Genomic DNA, 14,947 nt, shown 5'->3' with positions numbered 1-14,947 from the left:
GATTTAGTTTTGAGGGGTTGATAGTGTTGAAGGCAGAGCCGTAGTCAATGAGCAGCATCCTGATGTACAGACCTTCACTGTGAAGATGTTCCAGGGCTGAGTGAAGAGCCAATGAAATGGTATCTGCTGTTGACCTCTTGTTACAGCAAGCAAATTGGAGTGGATCCAAATCACTCCTCAGGCAGGAGTTGATATGTTTCATTGCCAACCTCTCAAAGCACTTCATCACAGTGGATTAAAGTTCTACTGGACAATGGTCATTGAGGCAGTGTTCTTGGGCACCAGTATAATTGAAGCCTGCTTGAAGCAGGTGGGTACCTCAGACTGTCAAATTGAGAGGTTAAACACTCCAGCCAGTTGATTAGCACAGGTCCTCGGTACATCGATTGGGCAGATGCTTTTCATGAGCTCACCCTCCTGGGGGATGCTCTCACATCCGCCTCAGCGAATGAAATCACAGGGTCTTTGTGAGACCATGAAGGTATCTCCATTCTGTTGGTAAAAGGAAGAATAAAAGGTACTGAGCTCAGCTGGGGGTAAACCCTTGTTGTCACATATGTTGCTTGGTTTTATTTTGTAGGAGGTGATAGCATTCAAGCCCTGCCCCAACAGTCCAGCATCCTTCTGTGCTTCAAGTTTAGTCCGGAATTGCTACTTTGCACGTGCGACGCCTTTCTGAAGAAAGTAACTGGACCTCTTGTACTTTCGTGGATTGCCAGACCTGAATGCCTCTGATCTGGTCTTCAGCAGATTAAGGATTGCTTGGTTGGGGAAATTTGAATAATTTTGTGGGACATACTTATCCACAAGTGCCTTTATAAAGTCTGTGACAATCGTGGCGTATTCATTCAGATCCACTGATGAGTCCTTGAAAATGGCCCAGTCCACCAATCCTCTGCCTCTTGAGACCACCTCTTTGTTGTCCTTACCTTGGGTGCCTTGCTCTTTAGCCGGAAGGAGGAGGGCGGCCAGATGATTAGATTTCCTGAACTGTGGTCTAGGGTTGGAATGGTAGAATTCCTGCTCATAGTGTAACAGTGGACATGGGTGTTGAGACCCCCTGGTGCTGCATGTGAAAATTGAGCATTGATTTCTTTAAGTAAGCCTAATTGAAGTCTCTGGCAATTACTTGAAAGGTGTCAGGGTAAGGTGCTTCTTCTTTGCTAAATGCGATACTCAGTAAAAGTGTTTGCTTAACGTCTGCCTTTGGGGTGTATGCAAACTGCAGTTAGCATCATGGAGGAGAACTCTCTCAGTAAGTAACATGACCTCACTTAACCATTAAGATGTCCCAGGTCAGGAGAACAAGAGTGTCATAAGACCACTATGTCCGACACCACTCAGAGCTTATCATGAAACACAAACCCCTACCCTTTGTCTTCATCAAGTATTCTGCAGTTCAATCCATCCAGTAGATCAAGAACACTCAGGGTGCATTGCTTGAGTAAGCCATGTATCAGTGGAACAGAGAACATAGTAAACCCTCATTTCCCTCCCATACATCAATCGTCCCTTTCAAGGAAAGACTGTTTTCTAGCAACTGTACATGAGTTCACAAGATAATGGGTAGAGAAGTTTCACACCCTGATGCTTAAAGATCTTCCCTCTTTCCTCCCTTCGGGTGATGAACGAACTTCATTTGCCTGAAGGTGTCCTGTCTGCATTCTGAAGAGTAAAGTTTGCCAAGTCTTTCAGGAGATTGTAAAATCACTAGTTTGTTTATACTGTTCAAAAGTATGTTTCTTAATGTGAAATTATAAGCTTCAGATTACAGTGATAATAGTTCAGAAATATATCTAGAAATTTTGTGAGCTACTTGCAAAACTTCATCGTATATCACTAGCCATTTGTGATGTTGCTGCCTTGGTTTAGTTGTCTTTAGTTCTGATTTATACTTGCAGAACCAAAGAGAGCAGGCAATGCTTAAAAAGTAATCTACACTAAAAGTTTTGCACATACCGTTATATCCACTGTTATTCCTGGAGACAAATCTTTAGGAATTATTATCGTATACCGCTCCTTTCCGGTGAGTCCTAGTTTATCTACATTTTCATCTGGAAGAAACTGAAGGGGAATGACACCCATTCCAATCAAGTGATTCTTGTGCATTTTCTCATAGCTCTCAGCTAGAATGGCTTTCACACCCTGCAGAGGATATAAGAGGATTAGACTAGCAAATTAAAGCAGAAGTTAATGGTGGTTCTTATAGTCAACAGAAAGGAACTGTACCAGCAAATATGGTCCTTTGGCAGCCCAATCCCTCGAACTACCCAAGCCATATTTCTTCCCAGCTAAGATGATTAATGAAAATCCTTCCCTCTGGTATCGCTCTGCTGCATCAAACACATCAAGCTGCAAAGGTAAAATAAAGGGACACAGCATGAGCATAAAGAGAAATATGCAAACAATTTTATTCTTCTGTTAAAGTATAAATGATCCCAAGTACTTACTGTTTGACCAGAAGGTATGTGTAATGTTTTAGGTGCAGTTTTGCCAATAAATTTGTTCAGGAGCCTAATATTGGCAAAGGTCCCTCGGGTCATCACAGCATCGTTACCCCTTCGGGCTCCGTAAGAATTAAACTCTCGGGGAGTGAGGCTAAAGGTAAAAACAAGAATTTACATACTATTTCTCTTTGTAAACTAGGTTATTGTTTTAAGTGAATTCACAAAGAGAAAGAATTATAATTATAATATTTAATCCAACTCAAAGTGAACAGCACAGGAATAAATTAATGAGCTGCATTGCAAATGGGACTTAGTATAGAAAGTCCCAATTTGACATATTGTATCCTTGCCGGTTGTAAAAAGAGTCACTAAGCATTGTCGGAGCCACTCGTCCAGATGAATGCAGCTTTCAGTAAATCAGTGAGAGTCACTGCTTCAAACAACCTCTCAGTTAGTAAGCTCCAAAATGATTCCAACTTATGGCTGACAATATCTTCAACTCCTGCTTAACCTTTCTAACAATGACACTGTATCAATAACATTATTTTCAAAGAGAATAGAGACTTAGTTCTATTTCAGATTTTCATAATCATATTATTTTCTTTTTAAATCAACTCAGTTGAATTGGTTTATTTAGTTTGCATACTTTTAATAAGAGATTTAACATTCTCACTTTAAACACCATAATGAACAGTAATAGAGTGAAAATGCTGCCCCAAACTTACCCTCTGGAGGTCAGATATCTAGCTGCAGCACTGTTACGGGCTATACTGCCAGCTGGGGAGATATGGTCAGTGGTAACAGAATCTCCCAGGTGTAGCAAGACATGAGCATTTTCAATGGACTGAGGGCAGCTGGGCTCTTTGGTCTAAAGAAAGAAAAAGGAAAGATGAATTGAAATGAAGACACACATAAATGATTGAGACCACATTCACAATTACAGTAAAGATTGCATTTAATTTGTATACTGTAACATTTCTAAGACTAGTATGTGCCCACTGTCTTCCAAATAGGGGGAAAAAGTGAGAGGCTGGGGAATAGGAAATGATTTCAGCCACCAACAGATTTAAATACCTCAACTCCATTCTATCCCGCTTGATTCTGTCCCTTCCCATCCATATCTGCGACGTTTCACATGCTCTCAATTTCCTCAACAACTTCCAATTCCCAAATCATTGTCACAATGATTGTCCGGCCCCTATACACGTCTATTCCCCCATCAAGAAGGTCTTAAAGCTCTCCACTTCTTTCTTTACAAAAGACCCAACCAGGTCCCCTCCTCCATCAGACAGAACTGGTCCTCACTCTCAGCATTTTCTCCTTTGGCTCCTCCCACTTCCTCCAAACTCAAGAGGTAGGCATGGGCTCCAGCTATTCCTGCCTTTTCATTGGCTACATCAAACAGTCCATGTTCCAAACCTTCCCTGGTAATGCTCCACGACTCTTTCTGCGCTACATTGATGCTGAACGGATCAATTTCATTAACTTTGCCTCCAACTTTCACCCTGCCCTTAAATTCACTAGGTCCATTCAGAAATGGACCTCTCTCCCCTCTTTTAATCTGTTAATCATATTTGGAGGCAAGTTGTCTACCAATACATTTCCTAAACCTATTGATTCCCAACCTACCTTCTGTAAAGATGATATTCCCTTTCCTCAGTTCCTTTGTCTCTACCACATATGTTCCCAGGATTGGGCCTTCCTTTCCACCATTGAAGCTGCCTTCACCCGCATTGCCTCCATTTCCCAGACACCCACGCTCACCCCATGTTCCCAATGCCTTAACAGGGATAGAGATCCTTACCTACCACCCCATGAGCCTCTGCATCCAACACATCATTCTTTACAACTTTCGCCATCTTCAGAGGGACCCTACCACCAAAATTATCTTTACTCCCTAACCTCACCCATTCTCCATCTCTCCGCTTTCCGCAGGGATTGCTCCCTTCGTGATTCCCTTGTCCATTCATTGCTCCTACTAACCTCCCTCATGGTACATATCCCTGCAAGCGATGCCACACCTCCATTCAGAAGCCTGAACATTCCTTCCAGATGAGGCAACACTTCACCTGTGAATCTGTCGGGGTAGTCCATTGTATTTGGTGCTCCAGGTGCGGCCTCCTTTACATTGGAGAGATCCAACGCAAATTGGGGGCTGCTTTGTCGGGCACTGTGCTTCACCCGCCAAAAGCGGAATTTCCAGTGGCCAACCATTTTTATTCCTATCCCCATTGCAGTTCTGCAAGTCAGTCCACGACTTTCTCTTCTGCCACTCTTAGGTTGGAGGAGCAACAGCTCATATTCCATCTGGGTAGCCTCTGATCTGATGACATGAACATTAATTTCTCCTTCTGGTAATTTTTTCTTTACGCCTCTCCTTCCCTTTTCTTCTATTCCCCACCTTGGCCTCTTACTCTTCTCCTCACCTGCCTATCATCTCACTTGGTTGGTTCCTCTCCTTTTTCCCGTTCTCCCATCACCCACTCTCCTCTATCAGATTCCTTCTTCTCCAACTCTTTAATTTTACCATCCACCTGACTTCATCTACAACCTTCTTGCTTGTCCTCCTTCCCTTACCCCCACCTTTTTATTCTGGCATTCCACCCCCCTTTCTTTCTAGTCTTGATAAAGGGTCCTGGCCCAAAATGTCAATGTTTATTCATTTTTAAAGATGCTACCTGACCAGCTGAATTCCTCAAGCATTTTGTGTGAGTTGATTTAAATATTTTGACTGCTGACATTTGAAATATGATTCTAGCAATCTAACTACACCATGCTACAGTCTAAAATCACCTAAATCAATGTTAAATGAAAAAATATTCAGCTGGTTCATTACACTCTATTAAAGGATGGTTTCATATTAGCTACTAAATCACAGTCTAATATTCTGGAACAGAAAGATAGATATTTGTTCAACTGTAAAAAAAAATGCAGAATTTATTGAGTGTAAAATTTCCAGCTATCCTTTTCTACCTATTCACTGGGGAGAAATTGAATGCATAAATTCATGTAGGAGGAGAATGGGAACCTCATAGCTTGAGCAAAACGGCAACGGCTGAAGTTAATGAAACCAAACTCAATTAGCTGGGCACAACACATTGCAGCTATTTTCCAGTCAGTGATGAAATTCTACTTCAGCAATGGCCTGACACAGACTTAAGTTTTAAATTGTTTGGGTTCACGATGAAAGCTCTCAATTATCAAGCTGCATTTCTCTAAACAGGAAACAAAAGCTGGCATAAAGCTCCTTGTGCAGAGAGCATGGTGACGCTCTTCCACAGATGAAGCCAGGATTTGCTAAGTCTTTGCTGCTCACCTTGTCACAACGATGACAATTCCATGCCTCTCACAGATGCTGGCTGAACCCACTGTTGTGGCAGATTCTATACCTGCAGTTCCTTGTGTCTGTTTCCCACTCATTGCTGTCCTTTACCATCTCCACCTATATACATCTTAAAAAGCTACCCAAATGGCCATCGTGCACTTAATTCTTCAAGTACTTCCCGTAATGGGGAGGAAGGCAATGGTAGTGACTCCATAATTGCCCCTCCCAAAGGGTTATTCGGATTGATTTGTACCACTTGTTGGTTTGAACCATTTTGCACTTTTGCAGTGCTCTGCTCATTTATTAAAACAATGCAACCATTGCTAAGTCTCAAGATCAAAGAGTAACAAAATGAGGATGGATAGAGTGGCAGATAGAGGGATAGCATTCCTGATTATTAAAATATCACTTACAAGTTTATCAAAAAATGAAGGACATCTGATATAGGTTGACTTTGAATCCCAAGGATAGAGAAGTGACTCTGGAGCTTCCAAGGCATTCCAGCGACTGTTTCCTTTCTAGGAAGGAAAAGAAGATACTGCTGAATACTACTGACATGTTCAGATTCCTTTAAGTAAAACAATAAAAAGGTTACTTGTGATTTCTTATTATCTGATTAGAGGGGAGTGGAATGATGCGATCTGAAGTGACTCTTTCGCAGGACACTTCCAGTTTGCAACCTTGAGCTCCTGTGCTTTCATTTTCCATCTCCACCTCCCATTTTGATCTGTCTTTGACTTCCTACATTGCTCCATTGATGTCCAACATTAGCTCAAATAATGGCACCTCATCTTTCATCCAGGTACATTTCTTACATCACGGCTTGTGACACAAAATCACATTTGTTGTTTTGACAGTGACAAAATTTTGCTTTTACCACACGTCTCTTGCACCAGCTTATCAGTAAATGACAGAGTTGTACAGCGTGACAGCAGGCCTCACTCATCCATGCCAGCCAAGGTGCCCACCTCAACTAGCCTGTGACATTTGTTTGTGTTTAGCCCATATCCTTCTATCCATGTACTTATGCATATGTCTTTTAACTGTTGTTATTGTACGTGCTACAAGTACTTTCTCTGGCAGCTCATTCCATTTATGCACCAACTTCTGCACCAAGTTGGCCCTCAGGTCCGTTTTAAATTTCCCCCTCTGCTCTAAACTATTGTTTAATATTTAATAAATAATTCATTGCTGGAAGTCATGGAGAGTGTAGTCTTCTGCATCAAAAATATGGCAGTATGCAAAATGTTCTGGTTGGCATGGGTCCTCTGTACGACTCCTCAACCCTTGTCATATTTACACCAGGGCAGGTATGGTAGGAATAGGAACAGAATTAGGTTACAGGATGCATTGACACCAATCCAGTCTGGCCTACACTAACTGTAGAAATATCACAGACAGCAATATAACTGCTGCACCTTAGTTTTACTCCCTTCAGCTTCAAAACCAAACAATTACCAACCTCTAATTTGTCTCTCAGTTCTCTGAACATGGACGGGATCACCTGCTGCTCCTCTACCTGCTGGATTTCTTCCCTGCTGGGCCAAATATCACGCAGGTAGATTTCTCTCCCTTCAGAATTCACACCTTACAAGCAATGGCAAAATATTACTTCTACGTTTTTTTTTCAAATTAATCAAAATGAAGCTTTCAATATGTAAACGTTCATTGACAAACTGAATGCTTACCTAAAGGCTCCTTTTCAAAGTCTATATTAACTGTGCCAGCAATGGCATACGCTACCACTAAAGGAGGAGAGGCGAGGTAGTTGGCACGAACACAGTCACAGAGGCGACCTTCAAAATTTTTATTTCCTGATAAAATTCCACATGCAACTAAGTCACCCTGTACCAAAGAGGGAAAAAGGGCAAATCAGTCTGCATTGATCAGATCTACAATCTAAGGCAGAGGATTACCATAAATAGGAATATAGTTATGACTTAGGAACATCTTAAAGAGAAAACAGGATGGGGAAAGGGAGACAGGCACAAAGAGGGGTGGGAGTGGAGGGAGAGACAGAGAGCATGCATAAGAAATAGATCCTAAAGGTTTTGGCCAAATAGTGTACACTTTCATTACAAAATGCTGAAATCCAAGATTTACTTGGTATATATTCACCCGTCCCCAGAGAATATGCCTCATAATATGTTCCACAATAATGTTGCAAATTTTATATCTAAATGGTAAAATCATTTGGAAACTGTTGGTAACACTCTTAGTGCACATTCATCTGCTGTCATGAAGGAAATAAAACTCCACCATAGAGTCATACCATAAACACCTGGTTTTACCTGTTTGATCCCTGTGATCACTGAGTCGGGTAAAGGGGCAGTGTTCCCAACACAGGTTGCACACCCATAACCAATGACTTCAAACCTGTTTCAAAAAGACAGACAAGTGTTGTTATTCCCTTTAACTACATTTATCAATGAAAATATAAAACTACAGATTCTGGAAATCTAGAACAAAATCAAAAAATGCTGGAAACCCTCAGTGACTAAGAAAGACAAACAGAGCTAATATTTCAAGTTGCAGAGTCTGCTAAAGGGTAACATTAACTCTGACCCTCTCCTATAGATGCTGCCTGACCTCCTGAATACTTCCTGCACTTTGTTGTTATTTTATCTTTTCTATTGCTGAGTCATGAGTGATTATTTCTTCAATTCACAACCCATTTTCCAGGTCAGAGGGTAGCTCACACACCTGTTGAACCTACCTGTAGGCTTCAGCACTACTTCTTAATACAAGGACATGATTTTTTTTCTTGTTTATACTTAGACCTTAAGATCATAAGACTTAGGAATAAAATTAGGCCATTCAGCTCATCGAGTCTGCCGCAGCATTCCATCAAGGCTGACCCTGGATCCCACCCAACCACCTTCTCACCATAACATCTGATGCCTGACCAATCAGGAAACTATCAATTTTTGCTCTAAATATACCCACAGACTTGGCTTAAACAGATTCCACAGATTCACTACTCTCTGGCTAAAAACATTTCTCCTTACCTCTGTTCTAAAAGGTTGCCCCTCAATTTTGAGGCTGTGCCCCTTTAGTTCTGAATACCCCACTACAGGAAACATCCTCTCCACATCCGCCTTCTCTAGTCCTTTCAACATTTGGCAGGTTTCAATGAGATGCCCCGCATTCTTCTAAGTTCCAGTGAGTACAGGCCCAAAGCTGCCAAACTGTCCTCAAACATTAACCCCTTCATTCTTGGAATTATCCTCATGAACCTTCTCTGGACTCTCTCCAATGACAACACATTCTTTCTGAGATATGGGCCCAAAACTGTTGACAATACTCCAAGTGAGGCCTGACTTGTGTCTTATAAAGCCTCAGCATTATCTCCTCGTTTTTACATTCTGTTCCCCTTGAAATGAATGCCAAACATTCACTTGCTTAGCATAAGCCAAACATTTGTACTGAAAATGAGAACGCAACTTCCTAGAGTAACAACCAGATTACCAGGACACCCTGCTTAAAGTCTGCATCCTTAAATAATAACTCACAACTCAGGAACAACTTAATTCTGTTGTTTTTCAGCTACTCAACCACCCAACCCTTCACACACAAATTAGAAATAACTTTTACTTGCAAGGTTGGTAAAGCTGCTGTAGGTCTCACTCGCTACATGTTTTAAATTAGAAAAGTGTGCAGAGTAACCTACTGGATACTGACAGAGGAAGTGCTTGCTACCTGACAATCTTCTGACCATGAATAACAAATACAATCTGTTACAGAATCTTCAAAATTTCAAACTACATTTTAAAGCACATATACTATATACACCCTTGAGATTTGTCTCCTTACAGGCAGCCACAAAACAAAGAAACCTACTTTAAAAAGACCGTCAAAAAACACACAATGTGCAACAAAAAAAAATCGTGCAAACAATAAAAAGTAAGCAATTTCAAAAGTAAAACATTCAGAGCTAAAGTTTATGACAGTCAGTCCACAGCTGTGAAGCCAGTCATCACTGCAACTGATCCAGGAGCCCATTAGTTTCAGCATAGACACGAGTAAACTTCGCCAAGCAGAGAGCCATGCACCGGCCCCAACACCATCACCCTTTCAATCTGCCCGGCACTCAAATTGGCCAAACATCAGCTGATTTCTTGCTCTCAGACCTGGGCTTTGCTGCTTCAATATGCTCTCTGGCCTGGGCTCCACAGCCTCAATTTGGCCCATACAAGTCAATCACAACCTTCCTGCACCTTCAAGACTTCAGTTCCCATAACAAAAATGACAGGTCGCACAGGCAGTTCAGAAGCTCAGCTCCAAAAGGAAAGTTACAGGCTACTGATTGGGGTGATTGTTGTGAAGAGAAAGTAGAGTAGTTAGTAGATTTGTTTGCCATCAGTGAGGCGTCACTGTGTTTCACCAGCACTATCTTAAACCAGAAGTGCCAAATTCACCGAGAAAATTCTCTCTCCTGGTATCTCACCCTCAGTGGAAATTATATTAGAGTTAGCTTAACTCCATTAGTGAGGAGAGCCACACACATGAAAACACCTACCCAAGGCTATGCAGATAAGGGAGCACACCGCTGGCATTCAAGTAATATGTCACCATCCCACTTCCAGGAGACAAGCTGGTTTTAATGTAAGGTTTTACAGACAAGCCCACTTCAACGGCTTTCTTGGCCAGCAAACCTGGAGAAAATATTTAAACACACATTAGGACCTTTTATGAAATCAGAAGAATTAACGGAAACCTCAAATCCATGTGAAAGGGGGATTATAACTTTTAAAAAGCTAAATGTTCTGCCCATTAAGCATGTCCTGAAGATGTGCAACCGTAGAATACAAGTCTTTCAGCCCACCGAGTCTGCACCTGCTTTCCTGAAGAGCAAGCCAGTGAGATCTGCAGTACTTCATAGGTTCCAACAGAATTTATATCCTCTCTGCCACCTGGTGGCACATTCCAAATATGAACCACTTAATTGCTTCAATTAAATTGTCACATCAGTTCAGATCTTTTCACCAATCACTACACCCCTTGTTTTATCTTTACTAAGGAGCAGACAACAGCGTCAATGGTCAGTTCATAATCCTTCATCCACAAAACTATTTCTCACTTCGGCTTCTTTCACATCACTCCCAATGTACAGTAACTGGAATAGGATACTAGTGATTTAACCAATTACTTGAACTTGCAGACTGCTGTACCTAGTTAAAGGCACAGGATCTCATGTACTCAGTCAACCAGGGCTGCTACCAAATACTCCCAGGTCTCTGTTCTTTCACAATTTAAAAAATTGTAAGATTTAGCTTGCATTGTTTTATTCATTCCTTAGCATATAGTACATCACCCCTCTCTTTTGTCTCTTTCTACTGTAGAAGCATCATCTAATCTTTGCTCATAGCAAATCCTCACAAATACCAGTTAATATACTGCTTGACACTGGGAGTTGGATGAAGGCTGAATATTGGTTCCCACCACCTTTAACTGGTCAGGAAATCCTTGAACTCCATCTGAGGGGTTGGATGGAGTTTCAATTTAGTGGTTCATTTGAAATATAACCTCAATGGCACAGTACTCTTTCAGTATAAAAATGAAATAACAGTAAAGGCTTTGTTATTCATTGTTCTAGATTGGTCAGAACAAGCTCGCAACGTTTTGATTAGTCATCTTTCAGAATCCAACATTTTGGCTACTAGTGTCCAGCATCCGAATGGAACCAACTTGGTTCCTGCCATTTGTATTAATTAAAACTGTGGAAAAGCTCCACAGTATTTCTGTCCCCCAGGGTGGCAAATCCACTAATTCCAATTGTCCTGGCTGGACAGAAAGTTGGAATGCTCAGAATCCCCCTGAAACTGTGACATCTGTGAGGGCAAGGGGTGTGGGCAAGAGTAGGTAAAAAGGCAGACTACTGGTCTCAATGACAAAGCTCATCTTCACCTCAAAAATGTCTTGCCACTGCCTCAGGTACAGCTCCCATTTCCGATTTATCCCTTCTCCATCTACACCAAAACCCCAAACCATCTTGGAAAGTCAACCCTGCTAGGTTTGCAAGCTCTAAGCTGTTGCTTTTCTGGGAATTAGGATCTATTAGCCACATTCATTTTATTAGCATTTTACAGTTAGAAGATCCAAGCTCACTGTATAAGATGATGAAAAGCATTGATTGTGTGGATAGTCAGAGACTTCTTCCCAGGGCTGAAATGGTTGCCACAAGAGGACACAGGTTTAAGCTGCTGGGGAGTAGGTACAGAAGTGATGTCAGGGGTAAGTTTTTTTACTCAGAGAGTGGTGAGTGCGTGGAATGGGCTGCCGGCAATGGTGGTGGAGGCATTTACGATAAGGCCTTTTAAGAGACTTTTGGATAGGTACATGGAGCTTAGAAAAATAGAGGCCTATAGGTAAACCTAGTAATTTCTAAGGTAGGGACATGTTCGGCACAACTTTGTGGGCCAAAGGTCCTGTATTGTGCTGTACGTTTTCTATGTTTCTATGTAAATGCAACATGTATTCATCTTTGGCTACACCAATTTTCTATGACAAAGAATTTTCAAATGCAAAATAGTAACTTTATAATAAAATAATCATAAAGAGATACTTTACCTGCCCCAAGCATGACGGCTGGATTACAATTATTTGTGCAGCTTATTACAGCAGCGATGACAACAGACCCATGAGCAAGATTATAATCTTTTCCTTCAAATTCAATGGCGACAATTTCTTTCTGTTTTTCTGGAAGAATCTGAAAACCCTTAAAACCAATCTGCACAAAATGAAATACAGAATGCAGTTACAAACCCAATTTGGGAAGCTATGGGTTGGAAAAAAAAACATCCAGTACAAAGTACACAATCAAATTTTAATGACTGTAAAATAAACATGCTCCAGTCACAACTCACTCAGTCACTCCCACCACCCCCCCCCGCCCCAAATTATTGATATTTGCCCAGGTTTAGGGCTCAACACACTGTCAGAAATTCCTCAATGTGCAAATTAACCATGTGCAGGCCTTAATATTATTCAACAATAAATAGGACAGGGAAATGGCACATTACTAAGCAAAATCTTGTGAGCGGATACCACATCTAACTCAAGGTGCTGAGATAAAGGACAATACTGCAAAGGAAGGCACAGCTGAGAACAGCTAACCAAGCATGGACTGGTGATGGAGTTGGAGTTCTACCTAGTCACAGAATTTCAGTTCCCCTTACTGCAGATATGGTAATCAGTAAGGGTGATATTATAGAACTAGACACCAGCAATACCACACTGGGAGTGACATGCAGGATGAAAGGTCAATCAGAACCCATACAAATGACTGTCAGACTGTGAGGACACAACCCACTCACTAGACAGTTACTGCTATCCTGGTCAGCAGGAGTGACAATGCCTTAATGCTTCACCAAAAACAACAAATAATTAATAAATAATTATTTTACACATCAGTCACAGGGAGTTTGAATGATCTGCAGAACTGATGTATCATTTAATTCATCATCTAACCACTGGAAATCCTGATTATTTGGTGTCTGGCTCACAAGATGGTATTCCGTGTGCTTACTTTCCACTCACCAGGACCTCCATTTCATCACTTTCTTTAAACTTACACAGGAAAACCTTACTATATATCTGCATGACTTTGGGGTGGAAAGTGAATTGAAACCATATTGGGATATTATTAACATAGCTTCGAACAATCTGGAAAATCTGCCATTCCAGCTCTACCCATGTTCTGATCATGCAGGATCATTAGAGTTTACCTGTACCCTTCAGTTCCTTGAAATAATGAATTACAAATTTAATTATTTTGTAATAACATGCATGAGAGTTTGCAAAATTCAATCACATTTTCCTTCTACTTACTCAGGTATGTTGCTTAGATTCTGGCTGCCAAGAATGGGAGCACTAATGGAATAAGCACTGAGAATGACTACAACACGTTCCTGAGAGTGGTGCTGTGACAGGAACTGAGCTCACACCCAGCAGTGAGATTGGCACGACTCAGTGTGTCAAGGCAGCTGTGAGAGCCGGCACTGGGCAGCCAGTCAGCAGTGGGATGGGAAGGCTGAAGGTGGAAACCTAGAGGGCACAGCGAGTATGGATTGTTAATGTAGTCCCGTGCCAACTGCTCCATACTCTGATAGAGCACCTGGATTGTACGGTCTTTCCCTCTGCTCCCATTAGATGTGATGGAGGCTGTTACTGCCTCAACACTTTTTGGCCGCTCATTCTTCACAGCCCCAAGCGGTCTCTATGGTAACAAACTTATTGGACTTTCAACAATTACATGTAGATTTTCAAGTAATTCCAACAGGACATACCTTTTCATTCAAGCTGTTTTGGAAATCTTTTTTCATATCAGTGACTGCTACTCTGTCTTGTGGCCGCTTTGGACCGCTCACATACGGGACAATAGCTGACAGGTTTAATTCTATAACCTGAGGACAGAGTCAGGAGATAATCAGCAAATACTGAACAGCCTTAAAATAGATCAGCTAATCAACAATAAAATACAAATGTGTCCAAAGTTTTTTTGCTCCAAAATCAGCAATTCTAGACAAATAACTTAATTCTCAAGTGCCACTTACTAGTGTTTCACACTTTAGAATGCTGATTGGAATACTCAAAAAAAAAATATTTTGTCCCACATAAGACATGGTGCTTACCTCCTTTATACTCAGAGGGAACATACCAAACATCTTAGAATCATATAACTTCACAAAAGATGTGGCATAGAAGTCAATCAAGTGTATGCTAATATCTAGAGTCAATAGCCCAAATCAGCATCATTAAAGCAATCTGACAAAACAGCAATATAATGAATGTTATACAACTAGAAGTTATATTGGACTTTACCACATGACAAAACATTGCAAGGAATGCTACAGTAATGCTATCAAACTTCACAAAAAATGTTATGATGCAACCAAAAGCTTGGTCAGACAGGTAGATATAAGAGTGCACGGACAGGGAAAGCCTACATACATGAACAGCAGGCAACTAGGTACGTAAAAAATACATTTATTGATCATAGATTTATTGAAAAGGGGTTTACTGAGATTGCATTGAGGTTGTCTCCTTGCCGAAGGAAAGATACTAGATTGAATGCCAAGAGGGGGATAGGAAACTGAATAAGCCTATTTTTCCCCTCTGGAGTTTGGAGGAGTGTCTACTGATGTTGGTAACTATGCTGCTGCAAACTTCAGGC

At 41.2% G+C, this 14,947-nt stretch overlaps 1 protein-coding gene across 1 annotated transcript in view; it reads right to left on the bottom strand.

Moving 5' to 3' along the window:
- Positions 1 to 14,947, bottom strand: part of ireb2 (iron-responsive element binding protein 2) — an 83,570-nt gene that overhangs the window by 4,694 nt on the left and 63,929 nt on the right. Inside the window, exons 11-21 of the mRNA XM_059946030.1 lie at positions 14,061 to 14,177; positions 12,343 to 12,502; positions 10,292 to 10,427; positions 8,064 to 8,148; positions 7,461 to 7,617; positions 7,235 to 7,359; positions 6,186 to 6,290; positions 3,173 to 3,315; positions 2,451 to 2,598; positions 2,230 to 2,352; positions 1,960 to 2,145 (exon numbers count right to left, since the gene is read on the bottom strand). Coding sequence (XP_059802013.1) covers positions 1,960 to 2,145; positions 2,230 to 2,352; positions 2,451 to 2,598; positions 3,173 to 3,315; positions 6,186 to 6,290; positions 7,235 to 7,359; positions 7,461 to 7,617; positions 8,064 to 8,148; positions 10,292 to 10,427; positions 12,343 to 12,502; positions 14,061 to 14,177 — 1,485 coding nt within the window. The remainder of the gene's footprint in view (positions 1 to 1,959; positions 2,146 to 2,229; positions 2,353 to 2,450; positions 2,599 to 3,172; positions 3,316 to 6,185; positions 6,291 to 7,234; positions 7,360 to 7,460; positions 7,618 to 8,063; positions 8,149 to 10,291; positions 10,428 to 12,342; positions 12,503 to 14,060; positions 14,178 to 14,947) is intronic.

This window comes from Hypanus sabinus, chromosome 21 (assembly GCF_030144855.1).
Source record: "Hypanus sabinus isolate sHypSab1 chromosome 21, sHypSab1.hap1, whole genome shotgun sequence".
In the NCBI taxonomy this organism is placed as follows: domain Eukaryota; kingdom Metazoa; phylum Chordata; class Chondrichthyes; order Myliobatiformes; family Dasyatidae; genus Hypanus; species Hypanus sabinus.
This window is presented reverse-complemented; position numbering and strand designations above follow the sequence as displayed.